The sequence below is a fragment of the Bos indicus genome, chromosome 28 (genome assembly GCF_029378745.1).
Source record: "Bos indicus isolate NIAB-ARS_2022 breed Sahiwal x Tharparkar chromosome 28, NIAB-ARS_B.indTharparkar_mat_pri_1.0, whole genome shotgun sequence".
Classification (NCBI taxonomy): Eukaryota; Metazoa; Chordata; class Mammalia; order Artiodactyla; family Bovidae; genus Bos; species Bos indicus.
In genome coordinates this window covers 9,825,253-9,849,808 of record NC_091787.1, presented here as the reverse complement: position 1 = coordinate 9,849,808, position 24,556 = coordinate 9,825,253, and the positions used below count along the sequence as shown (strand labels likewise).

Here is a 24,556-nt window from a genome sequence, read left to right as displayed (position 1 = left end):
GGACAGGACTGAGCGACTTTCACTTTCACTTTTCATATATAAAACAGAAAAACAACAAGGACCTACTGTAGAGCACAGGGTTTAATATCTTGTAATAACCTATAATGGAAAGAATCTGAAAAAGAATAGATATACATATACATATATATGTATAAATGAGTCACCAGTCTGTATATCTGAAGCTAACACAACATTGTAAATTAACTGCTTCAATTTTTTAAAATGGTTTTAAAAAGCTTGAGCATATGTATACTCTGGTCAGCAATTCCACTCACAGATGTACACCAACTAGAAAATACATATATTTAACAGGTTCATTTAACTATTTAATATTTTAGAATACCAATACCAGTTTTATTCCTAATAGAGAAAGCTGAAAACAACTCCATGTCTATCCACAAACTGTGGCATTGTTACTGTCGCTGTTGTTGTTGAGCAGCTAAGTCATGTTTCTTTGCAACCCCGTGGACTGAAGCACACTAGGTTTCCCTCTCCTTCATTATCTCCTGGAGTTTGCTGAAACTCATGTTTATTGAGTCAGTGATGCTATTTAACCATCTCCTTCTCTGCCACCCCCTTCTCCTTTTGCCTTCAATCCTTCCTAGCATCAGAGTCTTTTCCAGTGAGCTGACTCTTTACAACAGGTGGCCAAAGCATTGGAGTTTTAGCATCAGTCCTTCCAATGAATATTTGGGTTGACTTCCTTTAGGATTGACTGGTTTGATCTCCTTGCAGTCCAAGGGACTCTTAAGAGTCTTCTCCAGCCCCACAGTTCAAAAGCATCAATTCTTCAGTACTCAGCCTTCTTTATGGTCCAACTCTCCCATCTGTACATGACCACTGGAAAAACCACAGCTTTGACATACATGGATCTTTGTCACCAAAGTGATATCTTTGCTATTTAATATGCTGTCTAGGTTTGTCATAGCTTCCTTTCAAGGAGCAAGCATCTTTTAATTTCATGGCTACAGTCACCATCTGCAGTGATTTTGGAGCCCAAGAAAATAAAATCTGCCACTATTTCCACTTTAATGATGGGACCAGATGCCATGATCTTAATTTTTAGAATGTTTAATTTTAAGCCAGCTTTTTTACTCTCTTTACCCTCATCAAAGCACTCTTTAGTTCCTCTGCACTTTCTGCATTGGAGTGGTATCATCTTGGTGTCTGAAGCTGTTGACATTTCTCCTGGAAATCTTGATTCCAGCTTGTGATTCATACAGCCTGACATTTCACATAAGAGATGTGGGTTTGATCACCTGGTAGAGAAGCTCCCCTGGAGGAGAAAATGGCAACCCACTCTAGTATCCTTGACTGGAGAATCCCATGGACAGAGGTGCCTGGCGGGCTACAGTCCATGGGGTCACAAAGAGTTGGACATGACTGAAGGGACTTAGCACTGAAGCATGCACATTCTACTTAACTCCACGGACATAATCAGATATATAACACATAGTCCTTGTCTGCTAGTAGCTCTTCCTAAGACTTAATTTGCCTCTCATAGACTTTTTTTTTTCCTATTAAAGTTTTAAGTACATTAAAAAAAACTTTTAAAATTAAAGTGTAGTATAAAACATTCATGTACAGTAAGGTACGTATATCTGAAAAGTACAGCTTGGAGAACTTCTGCAATGTGAACACATGTGTGTTACCACCACTCAGATCAGACGTAGAAACCTCCCTCAGACTCCTGCCCAGTTAAGTACCTGCATCTCCAAAGGTACCAATATTCTGACTTCTAGCAAAATAGATTTGTTCTGCCTGTTTTTACAGTTTATATAAGTAGGATGATATCATATATGCTCTTTTGTGGTTGTTTTCTTTGGCTTAATATTGTGTCTGTGAGATCATCTGATGCTGGCTCATAACTGTCATAGCTCAATGCTGCAAAAGTAGGAAGAGACACCTGGAGTCAACAGCAAGTTTTGCCTTGGAGGACAACATGAAGCAGGGCAAAGGCTAAGGAAGAGTTTCGTTAAGAGAACACACAACACAAAAGATGACTCTACACATGGACATCACCAGATGGTCAATATTGAAATCAGATTGATTATATTCTTTACAGCCAAAGATGAAGAAGCTCTATACAGTCAGCAAAAACAAGACCAGGAACTGACTGTGGCTCAGATCATGAGCTCCTTATTGCAAATTCAGGCTTAAAATGAAGAAAGTAGGGATAACCATTCAGACATTCAGGTATGACCTAAATCAAACACTTTATGATTATACAGGCTTCCCTGATAGCTCAGTCCATAAAGAATCTGCCTGCAATGCAGGAGACCCCAGTTCGATTTCTGGGTTGGCAAAATCTGTGGGAGAAGGGATAGGCTACCCACTCCAGTATCCTTGGGCTTCCCAAGTGGCTCAGCTGGTAAAGAATCTGCCCACAATGTGGGAGACCTGTGTTCGATCCCTGGGTTGGGAAGATCCCATGGAGAAGAGAAAGGCTACTCACACCAGTATTCTGGCCTGGAGAATTCCATGGACTGTATAGTTCACGGGATGGCAAAGAGTTGGACACCACTGAGCGACTTTGACTTCACTTCACTATGATTATACAGTGGACGTGACAAATACATTCAAGGGACTAGATATGATAGAGGGCCTGAAGAACTATGGACAGAGGTTCATAACATTGTACAGGAGGTGGTGACCAAAACCATCCCAAAGAAAAAGAAATGTAAGAAAGTAAAGTGGTTTTCTGAGGAGGCTTAACAAATAGCTGAGGAAAGAAGAGAAGCAAAAAGCAAGGGAGAAAGGGAAAGATATACCCAACAGAAAGGGAAAGATATACCCAACAGAATGCAGAGTTCCAGAGAAAAGCAAGGGGACACAGAAGGCCTTCTTAAATGAACAATGCAAAGAAGTAGAGGAAAACAACAGAATCAGAAAAACTAGAGATCTCTTCAAGAAAATTGGAGGGATCAAGGGAACATTTCATGCAAGAACGGGCACGATAAAGGACAGAAACAGTAAGGACCTAAGAGAAGCAGAAGAGATTAAGAAGAGGTGGCAAGAACACACTGGAGAACTATACAAAAAAGGGCTTAGTTACCAGGATAACCACGATGCTGTGGTCACTCACCTAGAGCCAGACATCCTGGAGTGTGAAGTCAAGCAGGCCTTAGGAAGCATTACTACAAACAAAGCTAGTAGACGTGATGGAATTCCAGCTGAGCTTTTTCAAATCCTAAAAGGTGATGATATGAAAGTGCTGCACTAAATGTATCAGCAAATTTGGAAAACTCAGCAGTGGTACTAGTGGTAAATAACCCACCCACCAAGGCAGGAGCACCACCTAGGAAGCCCCATCTGGGCTAAAGGGGCCAAGGAAGCTGCAGAACAGGATGCTGCAAAGAAAAAATAAAGTGCTGCTGGCAACCTGTGATTAAGAAAAATACAAAAGAAGAAAGGTTTAAGATAAGCTCATATTCCCTCACAAATACTTGACACACAGGAAGTAATAAATATTAATCCATCGTTGGTAAATGCAGGAATATGCATACATAGATAACTGTGGTCCCATCCAATACATTCATAATATCACCATTCAATGAAAACATCAGTTTAACATATGGTCAATCCAATATTTATAGCCTTCATAATGAACTGGAGAAACCACAAATCAATTAAATAAAAATGTAGTTAAATAAAAATGAGAGCCTGAAAACTTTTTAATTCATCACCTACCTCAAAAAATATAGCCTCTGTCTCCTATAATTTACAGTAACTTCTCTTCTCTCTTCCTCACCCACATGAAAAACTGTTACACTTGTGATATTTCAGTTCATGACACAGAAGAATCTTATCAAAAAGACTTGAGCAATCATTTTCCCCTACCCATAAAAATTGGCTGAATTTATCTAACCTTAAAACTAGACTCCATTTATCCACACTACCAGGCCCTTCCTTGGAAGTTGTCCTGCTAAATTAAGCAGAGTTCTTGACTCTGATGGTTTGAACAAGCGGAAGAGGGTGCCATTATTCATTTTCTCTTTTACGCAAAGATCTGCAAATCCTTCTCTTTGATTTATTTAGCAGCCTCTTTTGGTCAGACTTTAGTTTGCTCCATTATTCATATCAGAAGGCAACAGCATAAACCATCACTAATGCTAAGATCTGAAAATCCATTTCTGTATCCTGAGTCTATCCTCAGTCATCCAGCTTGCCTACATACACACCACCCCCTTACAAAACTCTGGGCTTCAGACTGCTCACATGTATAGAGAAACAGAGACATGATGGTCCTGCTCTGTCCCTACTGTGCCTGCATGAAGCCGGTGTCCTGTACTGAATCATTGGTACCATTCTCTACCAATGGCTTTGCTGGGGGCCTCTCCAGAGTCATATTCATGTTTGTGAGATCTTACGCCCGATTTCTTGTTCTGCCCACCAAATGAAATTCTCAAAATATTGTTCTGTTGAAAAAGTCCTTGGCAGGACCAAAACTGGAAGATGTTCTGCTAACAGTAGACATAATATTGTTATCATTCTACAATGAAAATGTTGGGAAGCTGTCTCACCATCTTCTAACTTGTGCTTGAGTGTTACCACCCTCATCTCCCCTTCTTTCAACCAGGATCGTAAGCAGTACAACCAGGCAAAAAGATGGTAGAGTCCCAGGAGTAGAGAGGAAGAAGTCTCTAGACTATATGGCCCAACGCCTCTTTTCCTTCCATGAATTTCCAAAATCCTCTTCTACATTTGCACAAGAGTAATTTCCTTCTCTAAGAAAGGAGGCAGAACTGGATAGGTGTGATTGGGTAAGTCTGAGTGAGAGCCCATTCTAACATTTAATTCTGGCACCTAGAAGAGTGAAAGGTAGAGCCCTTGACCTTCTAAACTATGAGGATCTCCCATGCCTAGCAAATCCTGGCAGTCCTGGGCCTAGCTGGGCAAGACCAAGAAACAGATAACATGACTCAACACTTCACCTAGTGCGTTACTGGTTGAAGAAAGTTCTTAAAAAAGTACAGACTATGTAAACTTAACTAACATTTGGCATACACATATACATTACATACCTATGTGTGCTGCAGTGTGCTAAGTTGCTTCAGTTGTGTCCAATTCTATGCGATCCTATGGTCATAGCCCACCAGGCTCCTCTGTCCATGGTATTCTCCAGGCAAGAATACTGGAGAGGGTTGCCACGCCCTCCTGCAGGGGATCTCCGCAACCCAGGAATCGAACCCATGTCTCTTACATCTCCTCCATTGGCAGGAGGGTTCTTCGCCACTAGCACCACCACTAGAAAAGGTAAGATGTGCTGTATCTAACTTGATAGAGGCAAAGGTGATATACTTTTATCTTAATTGTGTGTCTGATACATGGTCAGCATGCAGTGTGGCTAGTTGAGAAGATCCTATCATAACCATCATCTCAAAAGGAGTTTTCTTTTCAGACCTTGTTGTGCGCAATGATTGAGGCCCTGAAGAGATTAAGACAATTCTTTGTTGTTAAGTGCAGACATCTGCTGAAAGCTTTTACTTTTATATCACTGATGTTAAGTATGAAACCAACTTGGATTTGCATACTTAAATGCTATATATACTTACTGCTCAAATTTTTTTTCAAAACAGATCTTTGCAAGCTATAAATTGTATCTGTGGTGTGCTGCCAATTAAATTAACATGTAAGCTTTATGGGAATTAAAATATCTCAGAAAAATGTAAATTGCTTAATTCTCTGAAAAATTACTGAAATTGACATAGCCAGCTAAACTACGTATCACAGTAGGAGAGCCAAGGGCAGTTGTTACCAGAAGAACCATTTTGTCTTCTAAGATATTTTGACATGTTCCCCTGATCTGAGCTGTCAGAAAACCGTTCTAGCATATTCCATTTGCTGAAAATTATTTGTGAAAACGTACATAAGCCCTGCAATCTTTTTGAATCAGTAGCTATGGAAAAAAATAAATAAAGCCACTAGCGAGATGAACTTCTCCCACTCGTCCTAATGGATATGCTAGGCTGGATTATTTAATCACCAGCACCATGCAACATCCAAACAAAACACGCCCAGCTTAGGATCAATGAAGCTCTAAGTTTAATTGCTTACTGCAAGGTTCCCAGCAGAAAATGAAAGCTTTCGAAGCTAACCTGAAACCAAATGAAGATAGTGTGTGCGCTCAAACGAGGCAAAGTAGTAAGTAATTCTCTGCTAAAAGAGAGGATGTGTCCATGTATTTGTGTGCACAATTATGGCAGCAGGTGGAGGGCGGGGCAGTCTCTAGCCTGACCCGTATCTAGGCCGTTGCTCCACTGAAACCATCGATGGATTACGGGCTCTCCCATAAGGAAAAAAAAGGGGGGGGGGGGCGGGAATAATCAGTAGCTTTCTGTCAACCTTGCTTCCCCGTCAAGCTACCACCTCTCCTCCTCATCCTCCTCATCAATCGATGATATCTACCTGTGTCATCTAACTCTGCTTCCCACGCCCTCCTTGTCTGAGAACCCATCCATTTCCGTGGCTTTGCTCTCACACCAGTGGTATCCAAATCTTAGGTCTCAGCGAGGCTGTGAGAGAGCACCTGTTCCCGGCCTCTCTCCTGGCTTCTAGAGGCCCTCGGCATCCCCCAGCTCAGAGAGGCATCGTTCCAATGCATCTGTCTTCACATGGTCTGCTCCCTGTATATCTCCACATCAGCTTCCCTCTGCACGTGTCTCAGTCCAAATTTCCCCCTTTTTATAAAGACACCAGGTCATACTGGAGTAGAGCCTACCCTTGCTGGTGTGCATGCTGAGTCATGTCCAACTCTTTGCAAACCCATGGACTGTAGCCCAGCAGGCTCCATGGGATTCTCCAGGCAAGAATACTGGAGCAGGTTGCCATTTCCTCCTCTTGGAGATCTTCCTGACCCAAGGATTGAACCTGTGTCTCCTGTGTCTCCTGCATTAGCAGGCAGATTCTTCACCACTGCGCTACCTGGGAAGCTCCAGAGCCCACCCTTATGACCTCATTTTAGCTTCGCTACCTCTGTAAAGACCCTGTCTCCACATTAAGACCACATTGTGAGGTCCTGAGGGTTAAGACTCCTATTGAAACATTTGGAGAGGGATGTAAATCTAACTATAACATACCTTAAAATCAGGATGTCTCAAACTAACCCCACCACCTTCCCCTAAAACGTGCACTTGGACCATGTTTGTTTGAATCTCCCAGGCTCATCCCTATCTTTTGCTTTTCCTCACATCGAATCTGTTATCAGTCAATCCTGTACACTCCTCCTCCAGGACAGCATCTCTTAAGTCTTCCCCCTCTTTTTCATTCCCACAACCACCACACAAATTCAGGCTGAATTACCTTGCACTGAGTACATGGTGACTGTCCTTAATAAGCTTCTTAGCTCTGGTCTCTCTCTGATCTCGCTATATCCCAATTTATTTTATAAATTGCTGCCACATTAATCTTCCTGACAGACAGCTCTGACCCATTTCCCTCACGAGAGAGGAGGAAAAAAAAATAATAACTTCAAGAGCCTTTCTTACCTTGTAAATTCAGTATAAATCCCTGTCCCTGGTGGTCTCAAGTTCCCACCCTTCAGGGATTAGCCCAGCCCACACTCTCACATCATGTCTTTCCCAAACATGGCCCCATGTATTTCCGGCTGTTTCCATCAGAATCCTGCCAAGAAAAGAAACAGCAATCTCAAAGGGCTTCTTTAAAAAGCACTGAAGGAAGAGATCAAGGAGTGAGCATGGAGGGTACTGGAGCCCAACAGAGAGGGAGAGACATCCAGTGACCAGCCACAGTGGGAAGCTGGTACCAGGCCTCCATCTGAAGCAATGAGCAGAAGTGATGAGAGCTCCCTGGCACCCAGCAGAAACAAGCACCTCCTGGACACAAAGAGGTCAGAGACAAGTGAAAAAAAGCATCGAGGATGAGAAAACAGAGAGTACCAAGCCACTGCCTCTACTTACATCCCTTCTTCCCTGGGATCCTGTCTGCCCATCTCCCCAGACTGATTCACCAAAATCCTATCCATCTTTAAAGGGTATATGAGTGACATGAAAGATAATTCTTTCCTGGGAAAAGCAGCACTCAAACAAAAACGCACACATGTTTAAGACTTACTGAATTCATAATTAAATGAAAGCACCAGTGTGACATTGCCACATGTTCAAAGGAAAAGCCAAAGAACATATGAATATATGCATCCATCAGGAAACCTGAAATGAATGTGCTTGCTGCTGCTGCTGCTAAGTCACTTCAGTCGTGTCCGACTCTGTGCGACCCCATAGACGGCAGCCCACCAGGCTCCCCCGTCCCTGGGATTCTCCAGGCAAGAACACTGGAGTGGCTTGCCATTTCCTTCTCCAATGCATGAAAGTGAAAGGTGAAAGTGAAGTTGCTCAGTCGTGTCCGACTCTTAGTGACCCCATGGACTGCAGCCTTCCAGGCTCCTCCGTCCGTGGGATTTTCCAGGCAAGAGTACTGGAGTAGGGTGCCATTGCCTTCTCTGATGAATGTGCTTGCTGAGTGCAAAGCTGCTCAGTATCCACACCTGCATGCCACCAGATACAATCTGCATTTTCTCTGATCAAGAATCCAAGATCCAGGAACCATTACCATCAGTTTTCTACAACTTAAAGAGTTGTAAAATAGCTCAAAGTTGAACGAAAGGTAAAGATAACTCAAGTGAGGGACTGATGGAGAACAGGGAACCCATGATTCTTTTCATTATTGGCCAAATTTAGTCTTTCACAATCTTCCCTGACTACTGGAAGGGAGGAAGAAAGGAGGAAAGGAAAGAAAAGGGTTTTGGCATCAGAAAGACCTTGGGCTCACCACCAACATCACTTACTCATGAACTGACCTGAAGTAAGTAATTTCACTACCTACAGCTCAGTTTCTTGATCTGTACAATAGCAATTAACTGCTTTATGGACTAAATGAATTGCTCTGGCAATCAGATGAATGGTGGCAATCCTGAGCCAAATAAATGGTAGCCAACATACCTGACGGAGAAGGCGATGGCACCCCACTCCAGTCCTCTTGCCTGGAAAATCCCATGGCCGGAGGAGCCTGGTAGGCTGCAGTCCAGGGAGTCACGAAGAGTCGGACTGAGCGACTTCACTTTTACTTTTCACGTTCATGCATTGGAGAAGGAAATGGCAAGCCACTCCAGTGTTCTTGCCTGGAGAATCCCAGGGATGGGGGAGCCTGGTGGGCTGCCGTCTATGGGGTCGCACAGAGTCAGACACGACTGAAGTGACTTAGCAGTAGCAGAAGCAGCAACAGCAGCAACATACCTGAGGTCCTTTTGTTTTCCATCACTACAAATCATGGAGTTAGACCAGAAGCTCCTTTTCAATCTGAAAACTGTGTGACTGTAAATGCTGTCTCCTCCATGAAGACTTAGACCATCATCATTACCAGACATGGACCCCTGCTTCCTCAGCATCTTCTCCCATACCAGTTCTCTGTCTCATGTCTACTCTGTAGTAGAACATTTACTCTCTCCTTATTCCCCGTCCAACCCACCACACATAAGAAACTCAGGCCAAGGGGGAGAGAAGGGATGGATTGGGAGTTGGGGATTAGCAGATGCAAAGTATCACACACAGGAAGGATAAACAATGAGGTCCCACCGTACAGCACAGGGAACTGTATTGAATATCCTGTGATAAATCATGATGGAAAAGAATATGAAAAAGAATGTATGTATGTATAACCGAGTCGCTCTGCTATACAGCAGAAATTAACACAACATTGTAAATCAACTATACTTTAATACAATAAACTTTAAAAAAAGAAACCCAGGAACAAGCTCAGATATTTTGGAGTTCTAGCACACAGAATGGCCCCTGATACACAGTAGCTACTCCACAAATATTTCAAAATGAACTCAAAGAGAAGATTAATCAAAACCACAGTGAGCTAAATAAAAAAAGGAAGATATGTAAAATGGCAAAAAAAAAAAAACAGAGAACTATCACATAACCCCACTAGAATGGCTTTTCTCAAAAAGATAAGAAATAATAAGTGTTGGTAAAGACACAAAGAAAAGAAAACTCTTGTGCAATGTTGGGAATATAAGCTGGTTCAGCCACTATGGAAAACAGTACTGAGAATCCTCAAAAAAATTAAAATAGAAAAAACTACCATATGATCCAAAAATCCCACTTCTGAGTATTTATATGCATGAATCAAATACACACACAATGAAATATCATTCAGCCATAAAAAAGAATGAAACCTTGCCATGTGCAACAATACAAATGGACCATGAGGGTATTAAGCTAAGTGAAATAAGTCAGACAAAGACAATACTGTATGATCTCACTTATAATGAGAAACTAAAAACAAAAACAAAACCACCAGACTCACGGAGAACAAATTGGTGGTTGAAGACTTGACTCATTGGAAAAGACTGTGATGCTGGGAGAGTTGACTCATTATCTGATGCTGGGAGGGATTGGGGGCAGGAGGAGAAGGGGACGACAGAGGATGAGATGGCTGGATGGCATCACTGACTCGATGGACGTGAGTCTGAGTGAACTCTGGGAGTTGGTGATGGACAGGGAGGCCTGGCGTGCTGTGATTCATGGGGTCGCAAAGAGTCGGACACGACTGAGCAACTGAACTGAACTGAGGGAGGAAGGGGGGGTGGTGGCAAAATGGATGAAGGAAGTCAAAAGGTACAAACCTCCTTGATTTTAGTTATGAAATAAATAACTCCTAGGAATATAATACTAGGGGCTTCCCTAGTAGCTCAGACGGTAAAGCATCTGTCTGCAATGCAGGATACCCAGGTTCAATCCCTGGGTCGGGAAGATCCCCTGGAGAAGGAAATAGCAACCCACTCCAGTATTCTTGCCTGGAGAATTCCACGGGCAGAGGAGCCTTGGCGGGCTACAGTCCATGGGGTCGCTGAGAGTCGGACACGACTGAGCAACTAACACAGGAATATAATGTAAAGTATGGTGATTACGGTCAGTATGATATTACTGTATTGTGTGTCTGAAAGTTGCTAAGACAGAAGATCTTAAAAGTACCTGTTGCTGTTGTTCAGTCACTATGTCATGTCTGTTTGCAACCCCAATGGACTGTAGCACACCAGGCTTCCCTGTTCTTCACTATTTCCTGGAATTTGCTCAAACATGTCCATCGAGTCGGTGATGCCATCCAACCATCTCATCCTCAGTCACCCCCTTCTCCTCCCGCCTTCAATCTTTCCCAGCATCATGGTCTTTTCCAACGAGTCAGTGGCCAAAGTATTGGAGCTTCAGCTCCATCCGGTGGCCAAAGTATTGAAGCTTCAGCTTCAGTGTCAGTCCTTCCAATGAATATTCTGGGTTCATTTCTTATAGGATTGACTGGTTTGACCTCCTTGCAGTCCAAGGGACCCTCAAGAGTCTTCTCCAGCACCGCAGTTCAAAGGCATCAATTCTTTAGCACTCAGCCTTCTTTATGGTCCAACTCTCACATCCATATATGACTGCTGGAAAAACAACAGCTTTGAGTAAATGGATCTTTGTTGGCAAAGTGACATCTTTGCTATTTAAACGCTGCCTAGGTTTGTTGTAGCTTTTCTTTCCATAAGCAAGCATCTTTTAATTTCCTGGCTACAGTCACTGTCCATAGTGATACTGGAGTCCAAGAAAATAAAATCTGTCACTGTTTACACTTTTTCCCCATCTATTTGCCATGAAGTGATGGGACTGGATGCCATGATCTTAAGTTTTTTGAATGTTGAGTTTTAAGCCAGCTTTTTCACTCTCCTCTTTCATTCTCAAGAGGCTCTTTAGCTCCTCTTCACTTTCTGCCATTAAAAGTGGTATCATCTGCATATCTGAGGTTGATATTCCTCCAGCAATCTTGATTCCAGCTTGTGAGTCATACAGCCTGGCATTTCACATGATGTACTCTGCATATAAGTTAAATAAGCAGGGTAATGATACACAGCCTTTACATACTACTTTCCAAATTCTGAACTAGTCTTTTGTTCCATGTTCAGTTCTAACTGTTGCTTCTGGACCTGCAGACAGGTTTCTCAGGAGGCAGGTAAAGTGATCTGGCATTCCCATCTCTTTAAGAATTTTCCACAGTTTGTTGTGATCCACACAGTCAAAGGATTTAGCATAGTCAATGAAGCAGAAATAGATGTTTTTCTGGAATTCCCTTGCCTTTTCTATGATCCAAAGGATGTTGGCAATTTGATCTCTGATTCCTCTGCCTTTTCTAAATCCAGCTTGTATATCTGGAACTTCTCAGTTCACATACTATTGAAGCCTAGCTTGAAGGATTTTGAACATTACCTTGCTAGCATGTGAAATGAGTGTAAAAAAGTTCCTATCACAGGAAAGATCCTATCACAGAAAAAAATATAAAATCTTTACATGTAGTGATGGATGTTCAACCAAACATGCTGATCATTTTGCAATATATACAAATATCACTATCATTATGTTGCATATCTAAAACTAATAAAATGGTATTTGTGAACTGTACCTCAAACAGATAGACAGACAGACAGGTGGATGGATAATAAAGCAGCCTCACAGGGAAAAAAATAAAGAAAAAACAGGACACTGGAGCAGAAAGGGATGGGACCACAATTATTGCTTCTCCTTTCCCAATTCATTCATCCTCTTTTGCATGAGCAGGACTCAAGCTGGGCTAATATTTGCAGGCTTTCCTGAGCGATGCACTTCTCTGAAGCAGCAGCGAGACTTTTAAACTCAGTAATAATACCCCCTCTTCAGGAGATGATGGTCCCCTTTACTGTCACAAAGAGGACAGCAGCAGAACTGGAGGCTTTAAGCTTCTTTGACAGCCATCAATCAGAAACAGTTCATTCCAGCTTTTCATTTGTCTGTGACTCAAGAGGAAATGTTCTCCTGACATGTCACTGAACCTACCAGCCAGAACTTGTAAGCCGATCATAACTCCCAACAATGGGCACTCTTAAAAGACATCATGTCAGATGTGTCCAGGACCAAAGGGGATGGAGGGAATATTCTATAACGAGAGAGATAAAAGAGTGCCGAGGATTCAATTCAGTGAGTGTGGGCGAGTATCTGTCCCTGCTAACGTTTTCAAGTACCCTAATCATCCTTCAACGTGCTGTTCTTCTCTGAAAGGACTGTGTTCTACCCGATGGGATCATAATTGTACGTGTCCCTGAAGTACTTTATGATCAAAATTTGGTAAAAAGAAATATGGAATATTTTGAAATATTCCATAAAATAAATATGAAATATCTTTCTTTCGTGTGTGTGACCAAAATTTCCACATGAAAATGTCTTTGTGTGTGTAAAATAAACACAGACTTTCAGTTCAGTTCAGTTCAGTTCAGTCGCTCAGTCGTGTCCGACTCTTTGCAAACTCATGAATCGCAGCACGCCAGGCCTCTCTGTCCATCACCAACTCCCGAAGTTCACCCAAACTCACGTCCATCGAGTCAGTGATGCCATCCAGCCATCTCATCCTCTGTTGTCCCCTTCTCCTCCTGCCCCCAATCCCTCCCAACATCAGAGTCTTCTCCAAATGAGTCAATTCGCATGAGGTGGCCAAAGTACTGGAGTTTCAGCTTTAGCATCATTCCTTCCAAGGAACACCCAAGGCTGATCTCCTTTAGAATGGACTGGTTGGATCTCCTTGCAGTCCAAGGGACTCTCAAGAGTCTTCTCCAACACCACAGTTCAAAAGCATCAATTCTTCGGCACTCAGCCTTCTTTACAGTCCAACTCTCACATCCATACATGACCACTGGAAAAACCATAGCCTTGACTAGACGGACCTTTGTTGGCAAAGTAATGTCTCTGCTTTTCAATATGCTATCTAGGTTGATCATAACTTTCCTTCCAAGGAGTAAGCATCTTTTAATTTCATGGCTGCAGTCACCATCTGCAGTGATTTTGGAGCCCAGAAAAATAAAGTCTGACACTGTTTCCACTGTTCCACCCACTGTGCCCTGCATCTGCCTTGGCTCCCCAGTGAGAGTTAAGTTCTTCTTCAAGAAACTGGCAAATACTTACGATTGCCTGGCGACAGTAGGTGCCAGGCACCGTTGCCTAGTGGAGGTCTCATCTGGGCACACGTGTTAGTGGTTCTTGCTCTGTGGACAGAACTCTGCTTGGATAATGGGCACAGAGGCAACTCTGAACACCCCAAGTCAGCAACATGGAAAACTTCAAGTTTCGATTTCCAGAAGAAACATCATTGTAGGACTCTTACTGGGCCACTGGAAGCAGGAAGAGCAGCTTTTTATCTGGGCTTTGAGGCCAACTATCTATAATGTTTAGGAAATCCCAGAAATATGGGTCAATTCTTCACCAGCCCAAGGAAAAAAAGGGAAGCCAGAGAAGCACTTCAAAGCTGAGATGCTGGAGAGCAAGACATCACTACGAGTTTAGTTGCTGATGCTGTGATCCACAAAGATGAAAATACCCAGGAACCCCCAGAATCATCCAAAGTATGCATGTCCAATATTTGTTCACAGAATGTATTATTAACATATGATGTTCTATGCTTGTGCTAAAGGGCCCCTTATTTGTCTATGAACTTCTAAGCAGCCAATGGTCATATGAAATTTTTTTTAATCCACAATAATAGCTGATGTGCTTGTTATACATAGCGCATCATAGGTACAAAATATATATTTGTTGAAAGCATAAGGGAAAAATGATAATATATAGAAGAAACTATCCTTCAGCTTCTAGATTCTGAATCTAATGCATTTGTTTGACTGTTTATTACAAATAAATGACAATGGATGATATTGTGGGGGAAAAAATGTGATGGCCAGTCCCAGGGCAAGGTTTTATTACACTCATTCTTCTAAATGGTTTGAGTCTGGCTGACCCCAGGACTCTTCACAAGACAATGAGCCGCTCAGAGGTAAACAATTCCCCATTTTTCAGTTCCCAAAAGAATTTTTATGGGACCCTCACCAATCCCAAAGTTACCCAATCACTTAATGGCCAAGTCCCCATCCCAACATTCTTCTCATAATTAATGAAGACGAAAGTAAGTGGATAAAATCTCTCCACTAGATGCCCCTGTAATGCCCAGGAAATCACCTCACCATCTAGAAGCTTCTTATTTGAAGAACAGATTGTGAAATGAACCCAGGGTCTCTCCTGGGCAGCCCCTATCACTCAGACTCACTTAGCCCTTCCTCTATTCCCCTTCTTGCTTCGTTCACGTGTCTCAGTCACTGTCCTCTCATTATTTCCTCACAAGGGTGAGACCTTGCACGATGGGGAACCCAAGTAAGGTGTCAAGAATCAGATTATTCTGATTCAAGGAGAGAAGTCAGACTGTGTATGCCAGGAATTCAGAACCAAGGAGTGGTGGCAGGAACACAAGGGGGTTAAGGGGATGCAAAGGCAGGAGGATCCAAGGTGAGCTGCAGTGGCTGGGAAAGGGGGAATGACGAGGGCTAGCACAAGTGCTGGGGTGTGAAAGAAATCTAGACCTGAGCTAGGTGGCCAGGGAAACAGTGACAGGAGGTCATGACAAATAAAGAATGAGAGGAACAAAAAGAACTGAACTAATGCGCTTAGTATCTTTAGGTTTTCAGGAAATTTTTTAAAAACTTTCATGAGTCCCTAAACTAGGTCCTGGTGGACTCAGGTGCTTTTCTGGAGATTAGGATCACACTGGTATGTTTAAGCCAGACCCACTGGCCAATGCACAACCACTGGGAAGAAGAGCCACTGGGGGACAGAATGCACACATACTCAGGATGGTGTGTACAGAGTAGGAGGGGATGGTGTGTACAGAGTAGGAGGCCTGTTAAAACAGGCCGTAGGCAGCTGGAAATGAGAGTCCAAAGGCCAGCAGATCTGGGAGGGTTTCTTCTATGCAAAGAAACAGCACTGGGAAAGTTCGTGTCATTCCTTTGGCTCCCAGAGCTGGATGAAGCCACAGTTATGCTTTTCAAACTCTATTACCCCAAGGATCCCAGACCGTGAGGCACAGATAAGCTCACGAAGGCAGAAGAGTGAGAACTAGGAATAGGACAGCATCTTTGGGGACAATTGAAGATTTGGAGTAGACAAAGTGAAAAGAACCCCAAAAAAGTGTGACTGGAAATCTACAAAAATAACTTAAAATGTATCCTAGCTCCAGAGGCAGACAGAGGAGCTTCCAAAAGGAGAGCCAGGTTGGTAGAGTTTGGTGAGGTCTCAAGGAACAGGATTGGGGGGGAATATTTAGATTTGGCACAGAGGAGGTTACTGTCATATCATCTACTCAAGTGATTTTAACACAAGTGAGCTAACACTTACCTGGAGTGGTGGAGACAAGCAGTGGGTGGAGACCACATCTTAAGGAGTTGAGTGGTGAAAGAAGGCTAGGGTCAAACAAAGGAATTTTAAGACAGAAGAACTTAGCATGATTCAAGATTGACCAGAGGGAACAAGTGGAGAGGGAGGCAGAGAAAGGATGGAATGCATGCAAGATGCCCATCGTGGACCAGCGAGCAAGTACTGTACTGAGATCTGAGACATAAGCGGGATTGCAACTTTAGAAAGGAAGAAAGAAATGTCCTTGTCAGCAGCTAGGACAAGAGGCCAGATTTAGACAATGAACCCTGTGAAGGCAACAATAAGTCTAAAATGGAACAGGTGGACTTAGATCTACTGTACAAAGAATGCTGTGCTAATAATCCAGAATTATGAGCAATTCTTCAGAGATTGTCACATACTTTGCCTTACTCTAATGCTGCTATCAGAGAAGGCAATGGCACCCCACTTCAGTACTCTTGCCTGGAAAATCCCACGGATGGAGGAGCCTGGTAGGCTGCAGTCCATGGGGTCGCAAAGAGTCGGACATGACTGAGCAACTTCACTTTCACTTTTCACTTCTATGCATTGGAGAAGGAAATGGCAGCCACTCCAGTGTTCTTGCCTGGAGAATCCCAGGGACGGGGGAGCCTGGTTGGCTGCCGTCTATGGGGTCGCCCAGAGTCGGACACGACTGAAGCAACTTAGCATCAGTAGCAGTAGTAATGCTGCTATTATGGGCTGAATGTTTGCATACCCTCAAGTCTCCTGTGTTGAAATCCTAACTCCCAAGGGGACAGTATCAGGAAGTAGGAGAGGTAATTAGACCATGAGGGTGGGACCCTTGTTAATGGTGTTAGTGCCCTTACAAGAAGAAACAGACTCACAGACTTAGAGAATGAATTTATGGTTACCAGGAGGGAAAGGATGAGGGGAAAGGATAGTTAGGGAGTTGGGGATCAACATGTACACATTGCTGTATTTTACGTGGATAATCAACAAGCACAGCACAGGGAAACTCTGCTCAATGTTATATGGCAGCCTGGATGTGAGAGGAGTTTGGGGGAGAATGGATACATGTGTATGTATGGCTGAGTCACTTTGGTGTCCACCTGAAACTATCACAACACTGTGAATCTGCTCAACTCTAATATAAAATGTTTAAAAATAAGGAAATAGAAGAAACATAAGAGAGATGATTTTTCTCTCAGCTATATGAGGATACAAGAAGACAGGCATCTCAAACCAGGAAGAGAGTCCTCATCACATACTAGATCTGCCGGCACCTTGATCTTGGCTCCACCAAACTCCAGAACCATAAGAAATAAATGTTTGTTGTTTAAACCACACAGTCCCTGGTATTCTATTACAGGGGTCTGAACCAAGACAGTCATTAATCTGCAGTGTGATGCTGGGCCAAACCATTTCACCTCTCTGAGCTTGGCTTTATCTGCATAATGACAGGGGAAGGAGACACAGGGGAAGACAGGGTAATGTTTTCCAATGGTCTCTTCCTACCCAAGTATCTCGGCGTTTCTACATGTGCTTTTTCCATCTAATTGTTCCATGCCAGCCTCTAAATCTTTGCTTTGCAATTATAATTACAGACCACTTGTTTTCCTTACACTGAATCCTTAATACCTAGCATCATGCCAGGCACATAGAAGGTATTCAACAAACGTTTTTTTAAATTAACAAAATCTCCATAATGTCAGAGTTTCGGGAGACAAATGCGTGCCTTGTCATCACTCCCTCTTCCCCAAGGGCTATTTACAGAAGCACAGTCACCCAGAAGTTGTAATCCTTTCTCTGGCCATTCAGCCTTGATAAAAACACTTATCTAAAGCCAAAGGACAAACAAGATGGAATGTCAAGTAAATTAGTGCCCTAAGTGTTTCAGATCCTGCCCTTCCTGCCAATGTGCACACACCAATTTCTAGATTAAGAAAAATAAGTGAAAAAAATAAGCCTGGGTCGGCTTTCCAACAGTTCCTTGGGAAAAGAAAAGAAAAGAAAATACCACAGTGCATACCTACTGATAGCTCCTCATGCCTTCATTATCAAGGGAGCAAAAAGTGCTCACCCAGAATCTGGTTTGTACTCTGTGCCATTCCCATAGCTAAGAAAACTGACTGTGTCTCCTCTTCGCTGTAAACCAAAAACACACTTCAGCAGCTGATAAAGCAGGCTTTCTCTCCTAGAAAAGACATCCACCTAAGATCTGAGTTTTAGTCTTGGTTCCACACGGCTGAGCAGCTGACTTTGTACAGTTAACCTGCCTGGACCTCTATAAACTGGGGCTACACATTCCAGTCTGATCTATTTCCCTGAGTTGTACACTGGCATTTACACGTTATAATCACTCTTGTGGCTCAGCTGGTAAAGAATCCGTCTGCAATGCGGGAGGACCTGGGTTTGATCCCTGGGTTGGGAAGATCTCCTGCAGAAGGGAAAGTCTACCCACTCCAGTATTGCAGCCTGGAGAATGCCCTGGACTATACAGTCCCTGCAGTCACACAGTCGGACACAACTGAGCGACTTTCACTTTCTTTCACCATTAATTGCTGAATCCTTTCTGAGAAGCTTCCTATCAACAGCAAGTCAGATGTGGAAGCATTGAGAAGAAATTTATGGTGAAATATTTCATTCTGCAAAGGAAGACACATTCCTATCAGAAGAAATTCTGCAACCTGGATTAAGTCTGAAGTCTCAACCTTTGCATAAATGCAAAACTACAATACACAGCACACCCCCAGAGTAACTCCTCTGTGCTTACACAAAATGAAAGAAAAGCGAAGCACTTAGGAAAAATCAACTCCGGTATTTTACATCATAGTTTGCTTACAGTTAAGGGATTTCATCATTGCTATTCTGGTAAGCTAAGGATATTTTTAAAATAAAATAAACAACACGTCCCAAATCATGGTTGTGTGTGGAAATGATAGTGAATAAAATCCATTATGGGCTGAAGATGTATTTCACAATAGGATTCTTCTAAGTGTCCAGCATGTTCAGCGTTTACATGTATATATTCTTAATTTCTCTCACAGATAAACATATCATAGTAGGCTTGCTTCTAGCTGGTGGGAAAGCCACTGAATGGATGATAATCTTTCATCTGTGTAAGCGTTTAAAAAGAATATTAGCAAACTCACAAGTGCATAATGGAAAAGAGCTAGGAGAGAGACCAACAGGGGCTAAACAGTGACAAAACTCCCCTTTACAAATGAATTAATTAACTGATTAATTAACAGCAGCAGACATAACTCAGGGACAGAATCCATTCAAGGCTTTACTTTTGCTTCTTTTACAGTGATCATAAACCTCTGCAAGAAGAAGACGGAAGAAGAAAATCTTTCTGTGGACACAAAGATGCCAAAGATTCAACAATGCACTGCTGTGCTTGAATAAAAATCCAAGAAAATATTTAAGGTGCTCTACTCAGAATATACGATATGTCTGGTCAAATTCACCATTATGGCCTTTTAATGACTAACAGTTTGACTTTTTTTTTTTTTAAGCAGGACAGTTATCCATAATCTGTAACCATTTTATGTAGATGCGCAGGTTGTTAATACTCCCTGGGCTACCAAAAAAACAGAGAAAAAAATGCTCCCCCCTCAAAAAAGGTAAGAACTACATTCTCTCCATTCCTACTTCCATTAACATTTCTGAACCAACAACATTCTCAGATTAAGAGAATAAAATAGAAAGGAGCAAGGGCAGACAGAGGAGTGAGAAAAGGTTTGAGAGATTCTGTATTAAAACTAAAATTTAGGGGGAAAGGCATGTTTTCCATTTAGATGTTCATGCCACACCACACCAAAAAAATTCCCCTGCTCCACCAAGCTACCTCCTTCAAGGTCATTTATCATCAGCACAACAGCCTACGGATGTTTTATTAAAAGAAAAATCCCAGCCTAGGACTGCCAGATCTCTACCCAGGACCCACTTATCAAAGGTGTCGCTGGGGCTGACAGGCAGCTGTCCAGGGGCACAGACTTAACATTACTTTATATGTACAGAAGCCCATCAGCAAGCACATTACCTCGGTCCCCATTAAGTATTCTGATAACACCACCTCCATGAGCTCCGCTTAACATTTAAGCCTACAGGAAGGCCTTGAGTGCACAGAGCCTTCCAAAATTTTCTAGCTAATTTTAACCCTATGGAGTACGAAAAAAAATTGAACTTAGAGATTACACTGCAACTAAATATTTTACCCACCCAAACAAAAGCTTTCACGGTACTGAGAAACATCTTTTCATGTGGCTTTTTATTAGTTATTAGAAAAGCATATAGACAGTTTTCCACTAATAAATAAATAAATAAAGGTAAACTGTCTTACTAGTAGGCTGAAAATACTCCTGATGAGCAAGGTTTTCCTGAACTGGTTCTTTAGAGCTGGGTGGTGGAGCAGTAGTACCACCAAGAGCATATGTAATGGTGCATGACTCGCAGCTATTAGATCAAATCACTGGCCAATCTGATGTGTACCCTGGATTTTATTCTTTCTAAAGCCCCTACCCCCAAGCAAAAATGAGTGCAAAAAAAAAAAAAATTAGAAGAGCTAAATGGAAAAACAGGCCACTTAGAACGCTCTTGGACAAATGTACTGTTTTCACTCGTTCAGGACCCAAATACATCATCTAGGCTCTTTTTGCACCCAGAAGTTGCTATCTGGTTAATATTTCAAAACCTAAGTCTCGCTCTAATTGTGTGTGACTGTGGGGTAATTGTAAGTGGGCAGCGACAGCTTTTTCACTGTTGGGGAAAGAAGAGACTGGAGAAGCTGCAGTCTTTGGCGGGGGGATGGGAGGTGGAGGGAATCCTGGAAGGGAATATCCTTCGGAGAGGAGGAGGCAAGTGCAGGGAAAGGAAAGACCCAATGGATGCTGTAAACGCTAACCCGGCGATTCTTAACCAGAAGTTACGACATTTTCTTTTGCCAAGGGGCTCTCCAGTCCCAGCTTCGAGGGGACCAAAGCCTCACCCAGGGAAGTATCTGCAGCGTTCGGACAAATCAGCGACAGGAAGGAGCAGTGCAAAGAGGTACTTAAGGAGAAAAAATTTTATTAGTGTGAAGCCAACCTTTCCCTGCTGCCACTCAGTATGGAAATTCCGGACAGCCTCCCTGCCCTTACACACACGCGAACACACACACACACACACACACACTTTGCTGCACTCAGTGTTCAATAAGCCAACATTTAGAGAACGACGCGTTCGCGAGGTCCCCCGCCGCCCCCGCGTGCGCGTGCACAGACACTCACTTCCCATCCCTTCCACGTTCTGCGAGCAGTCTCAGCACCACCAACGGCCCAAACCCAGGCACCTCGATGTCCACGGAGACGACTCTCCCTCCCCTGAGCAGCACCTCGACTTGGGGGCAGTCTCAGGACACGTCCTGCACCCGCTTCCCCGACCCCCGCCACGCCAACTAGGCGAATCCCCGGGTTGCGTGACTGCGCGCGGGTCTAGCCCGAAAGCCGAGAAACCGCGCCGCAGCGGAATTCCGGGCAACAACCGCGTCCCCGCCGGTCCCCGCTCCCCACGGCCACTCAGTCTGCACTGTGCCCCCGGCTGCCCCGAAAGTCCCAGCCTCGCCGACCGGTCAGGCTGGATCGGCAGCCCCCGAGTCCCCAGACTCCCGGGGCTCCGAGGCTCCCGATCTCAGCGCCCCGGGACCAAGCCAGTGCGCCGCCGGCCGCTCTTCGCGCTCCGGCCACGCTCCGTCTCCGGGCTTTACACACGGGCGCACAGACACGTACCTCCCTTCCCTCGCCCCAGCACGCACATCTGCGCCCCCCGGGAGTTGCCCGCCTCCTCCCGCATCGTCGGAGGCAGCCCCCTACCCGCCCGCGTGTCCCACTGCCGACTGCCGGCCAGCGGATGCCCCGGCTCCCTCTAGCCGCCCCCCCTCCGGGGGAACCCGAGACGCGCGGCGCTTACAGTTCGCAGGAATTGGATCTCATCCTCGCCTTCGCCCCCATCGGCCATGGCTCTGCTCCTTCTTGCAGGGGCCGGCTCCCGAACCCCGCGGAGCCCGGCGTCGCTGGCGGTGGCGGTCCCTCGCTGTGTCCCCTGCTGCTGCTGTTCCTGCTGCCGGGAGCCGGGGGCGGGAGGGGTCCGAGGCTGCTGGGTGCCGAGCGCCAGGCGGTCCCCGCCTGCAGAGCGGAGGAGGAGGCCGGCGGGCGGGGGCGGCGGAGGCGGGAGCCTCCCTGCGCCGCACTGTGCGGGAGGAGGGCGACCCGGCCCGGAGGACGCGGGCAAGTGGCCCCGCAGCCCCGCCGCGCTGGCTTCGCGCGCCCCGCCTGCCGCAGGCGGACTGCTCGGCCCCGGCTCCTCCGAGCGAGTGCGCTGAGCTGGCGGAGCCCGGGTGAGTGCCGCGGTGGGGGCGGGGAGTGGGGGCGGACGGGCGGGGAGGAGCTCGCCGGCTCCCCTCTGCTGCAGGTAATCCGCAGCCCGCTCCTCGGGGCCACCAAATCCGAGGCCCAGCGCCGCTTACTGGCCGCTCCGGGTATCGGAGCCGGAGCGCACCCGATGAGCGCGCAACCTTCCACCTGCGCCCTTCTGTTTCCCTGGGCTCCTGCACCTGCGGCCTCTGACCTTAAACCTGCGCTCGCGATTCCTTCTCCTGTGGGAGCAGAAGGGACTCCCACAGTACTTTCCGCGGCACTTCAGATTTCAGGCAAGAATCATCTTTCACCCGGATGCCCGGAGCGGATCACCTCCAAGTAAAGGTGATTTTTAAATTTAGATTAGCTCTGTTCCCCGATCATCATGAGAATTCTTTAGGATCTAGTGTCGGTGCACCATGCTCCTCACAGATCAGACACACAAAATGCATGATACATAGAACTGTAACAAACTCATTCAACAAATACATGATGAATGCCTGTGCCCGATACTGGAGTATAAAAAGATCGGACGGAGTTTATTATAAGTGCTTAACTATGGATTGCGATAAGCTATGAGATATCAGTATGAATCATTGAGGCCGTCTAAATTCGGAATATGGTACTCTCTGTCCTCACTATACAGCCATTTACTTCTGAAGAAAGTCGAGCACTGTAGTTCCCGCAATCCTCCGTGCAATTACCCAGCAAATTGCCGTTTTAACAAACTGCTGTAAGAAAACGCAGGGTCTGAGACAATTTGGACAGGAAAGCACTTATCTCTTGTTCCTAGCGCACGATCCCTTCATTTAAGATACTTTAAGTATATGCAAACCAAAGACTGCAAATGCCAATCCTCCAAAGATGCAGACGCTGTCGGGTGAAGGTTTCTCATCAGTTTACCTACATTGCACATTTTGCAGCATATAACTAGTTACTAAAATCTGCATAGTAGATTCTATGCACCTTATATCCTATTTTCAGCTTTCATGAACTTTATACTTACTGAGCCAGTTTTGCATATTTCCAGTAGAATGAATAACATAAAGAATATGCCTATAAATACTGTCCCTCTTGGTGAGATTAGCAATGCTCTGCTCTATCTTATGATACTAATCATATTACCAAAGTTTTTGACATATTTTTGTATATTGACCCATAATGACTAGCCAATTCTTTCTTTTTCTTAAGATTTTTTTTAAATGTGGGCCATTTTTGAAGTCGTCACTGAATTGTTACAATACTGTTTCCGTTGTTTATGTTGTGGTTTTTCCACCAAGAGGCATGTGAGATCCTAGCTACCCCACCAGGGATTGAACACACACCTCCGCATTAGAAGGCAAAGTCCCAACCACTGGACCACCAGCAAAGTCCCAAAGACTGACCAATTCTTAAAGCATAATTTATGAATGTTTACTCCTCAGTTCAGTTCAGTTGCTTAGTCGTGTCCGACTCTTTGCGACCCCGTGAATCGCAGCACGCTAGTCTTCCCTGTCAATCACCAACTCCCGGAGTTCACCCAAACTCATGTCCATCGAGTCGGTGATGCCATCCAATCATCTCATCCTCTGTCGTCCCCTTCTCCTCCTGCCCCCAATCCCTTGCAGCATCAGAGTCTTTTCCAATGAGTCAGTTCTTCACATCAGGTGGCCAAAGTATTGGAGTTTCAGCTTCAGCATCAGTCCTTCCAATGAAAACCCAGGACTGATCTCCTTTAGGATGGACTGGTTGGATCTCCTTGCAGTCCAAGGGACTCTCAAGAGTCTTCTCCAACACCACAGTTCAAAAGCATCCATTCTTCAGCGCTCAGCTGTCTTCACAGTCCAACTCTCACATCCATACATGACCACTGGAAAAACCATATCCTTGACTAGACGGACCTTTGTTGGCAAAGTAATGTCTCTGCTTTTAATATGCTACCTA

General features: G+C 44.4%; 1 protein-coding gene across 1 annotated transcript in view; it reads right to left on the bottom strand.

The window, feature by feature from the left end:
- The window catches only part of RYR2 (ryanodine receptor 2), an 832,848-nt gene extending 810,283 nt beyond the window's left edge, over positions 1-22,565 (bottom strand). The window contains exon 1 of the mRNA XM_070781954.1: positions 22,188-22,565. Within this exon, the coding sequence (XP_070638055.1) occupies positions 22,188-22,235 (48 nt within the window). The 5' untranslated portion in view covers positions 22,236-22,565. The remainder of the gene's footprint in view (positions 1-22,187) is intronic.
- Between the last annotated feature and the right edge of the window lie 1,991 nt (positions 22,566-24,556).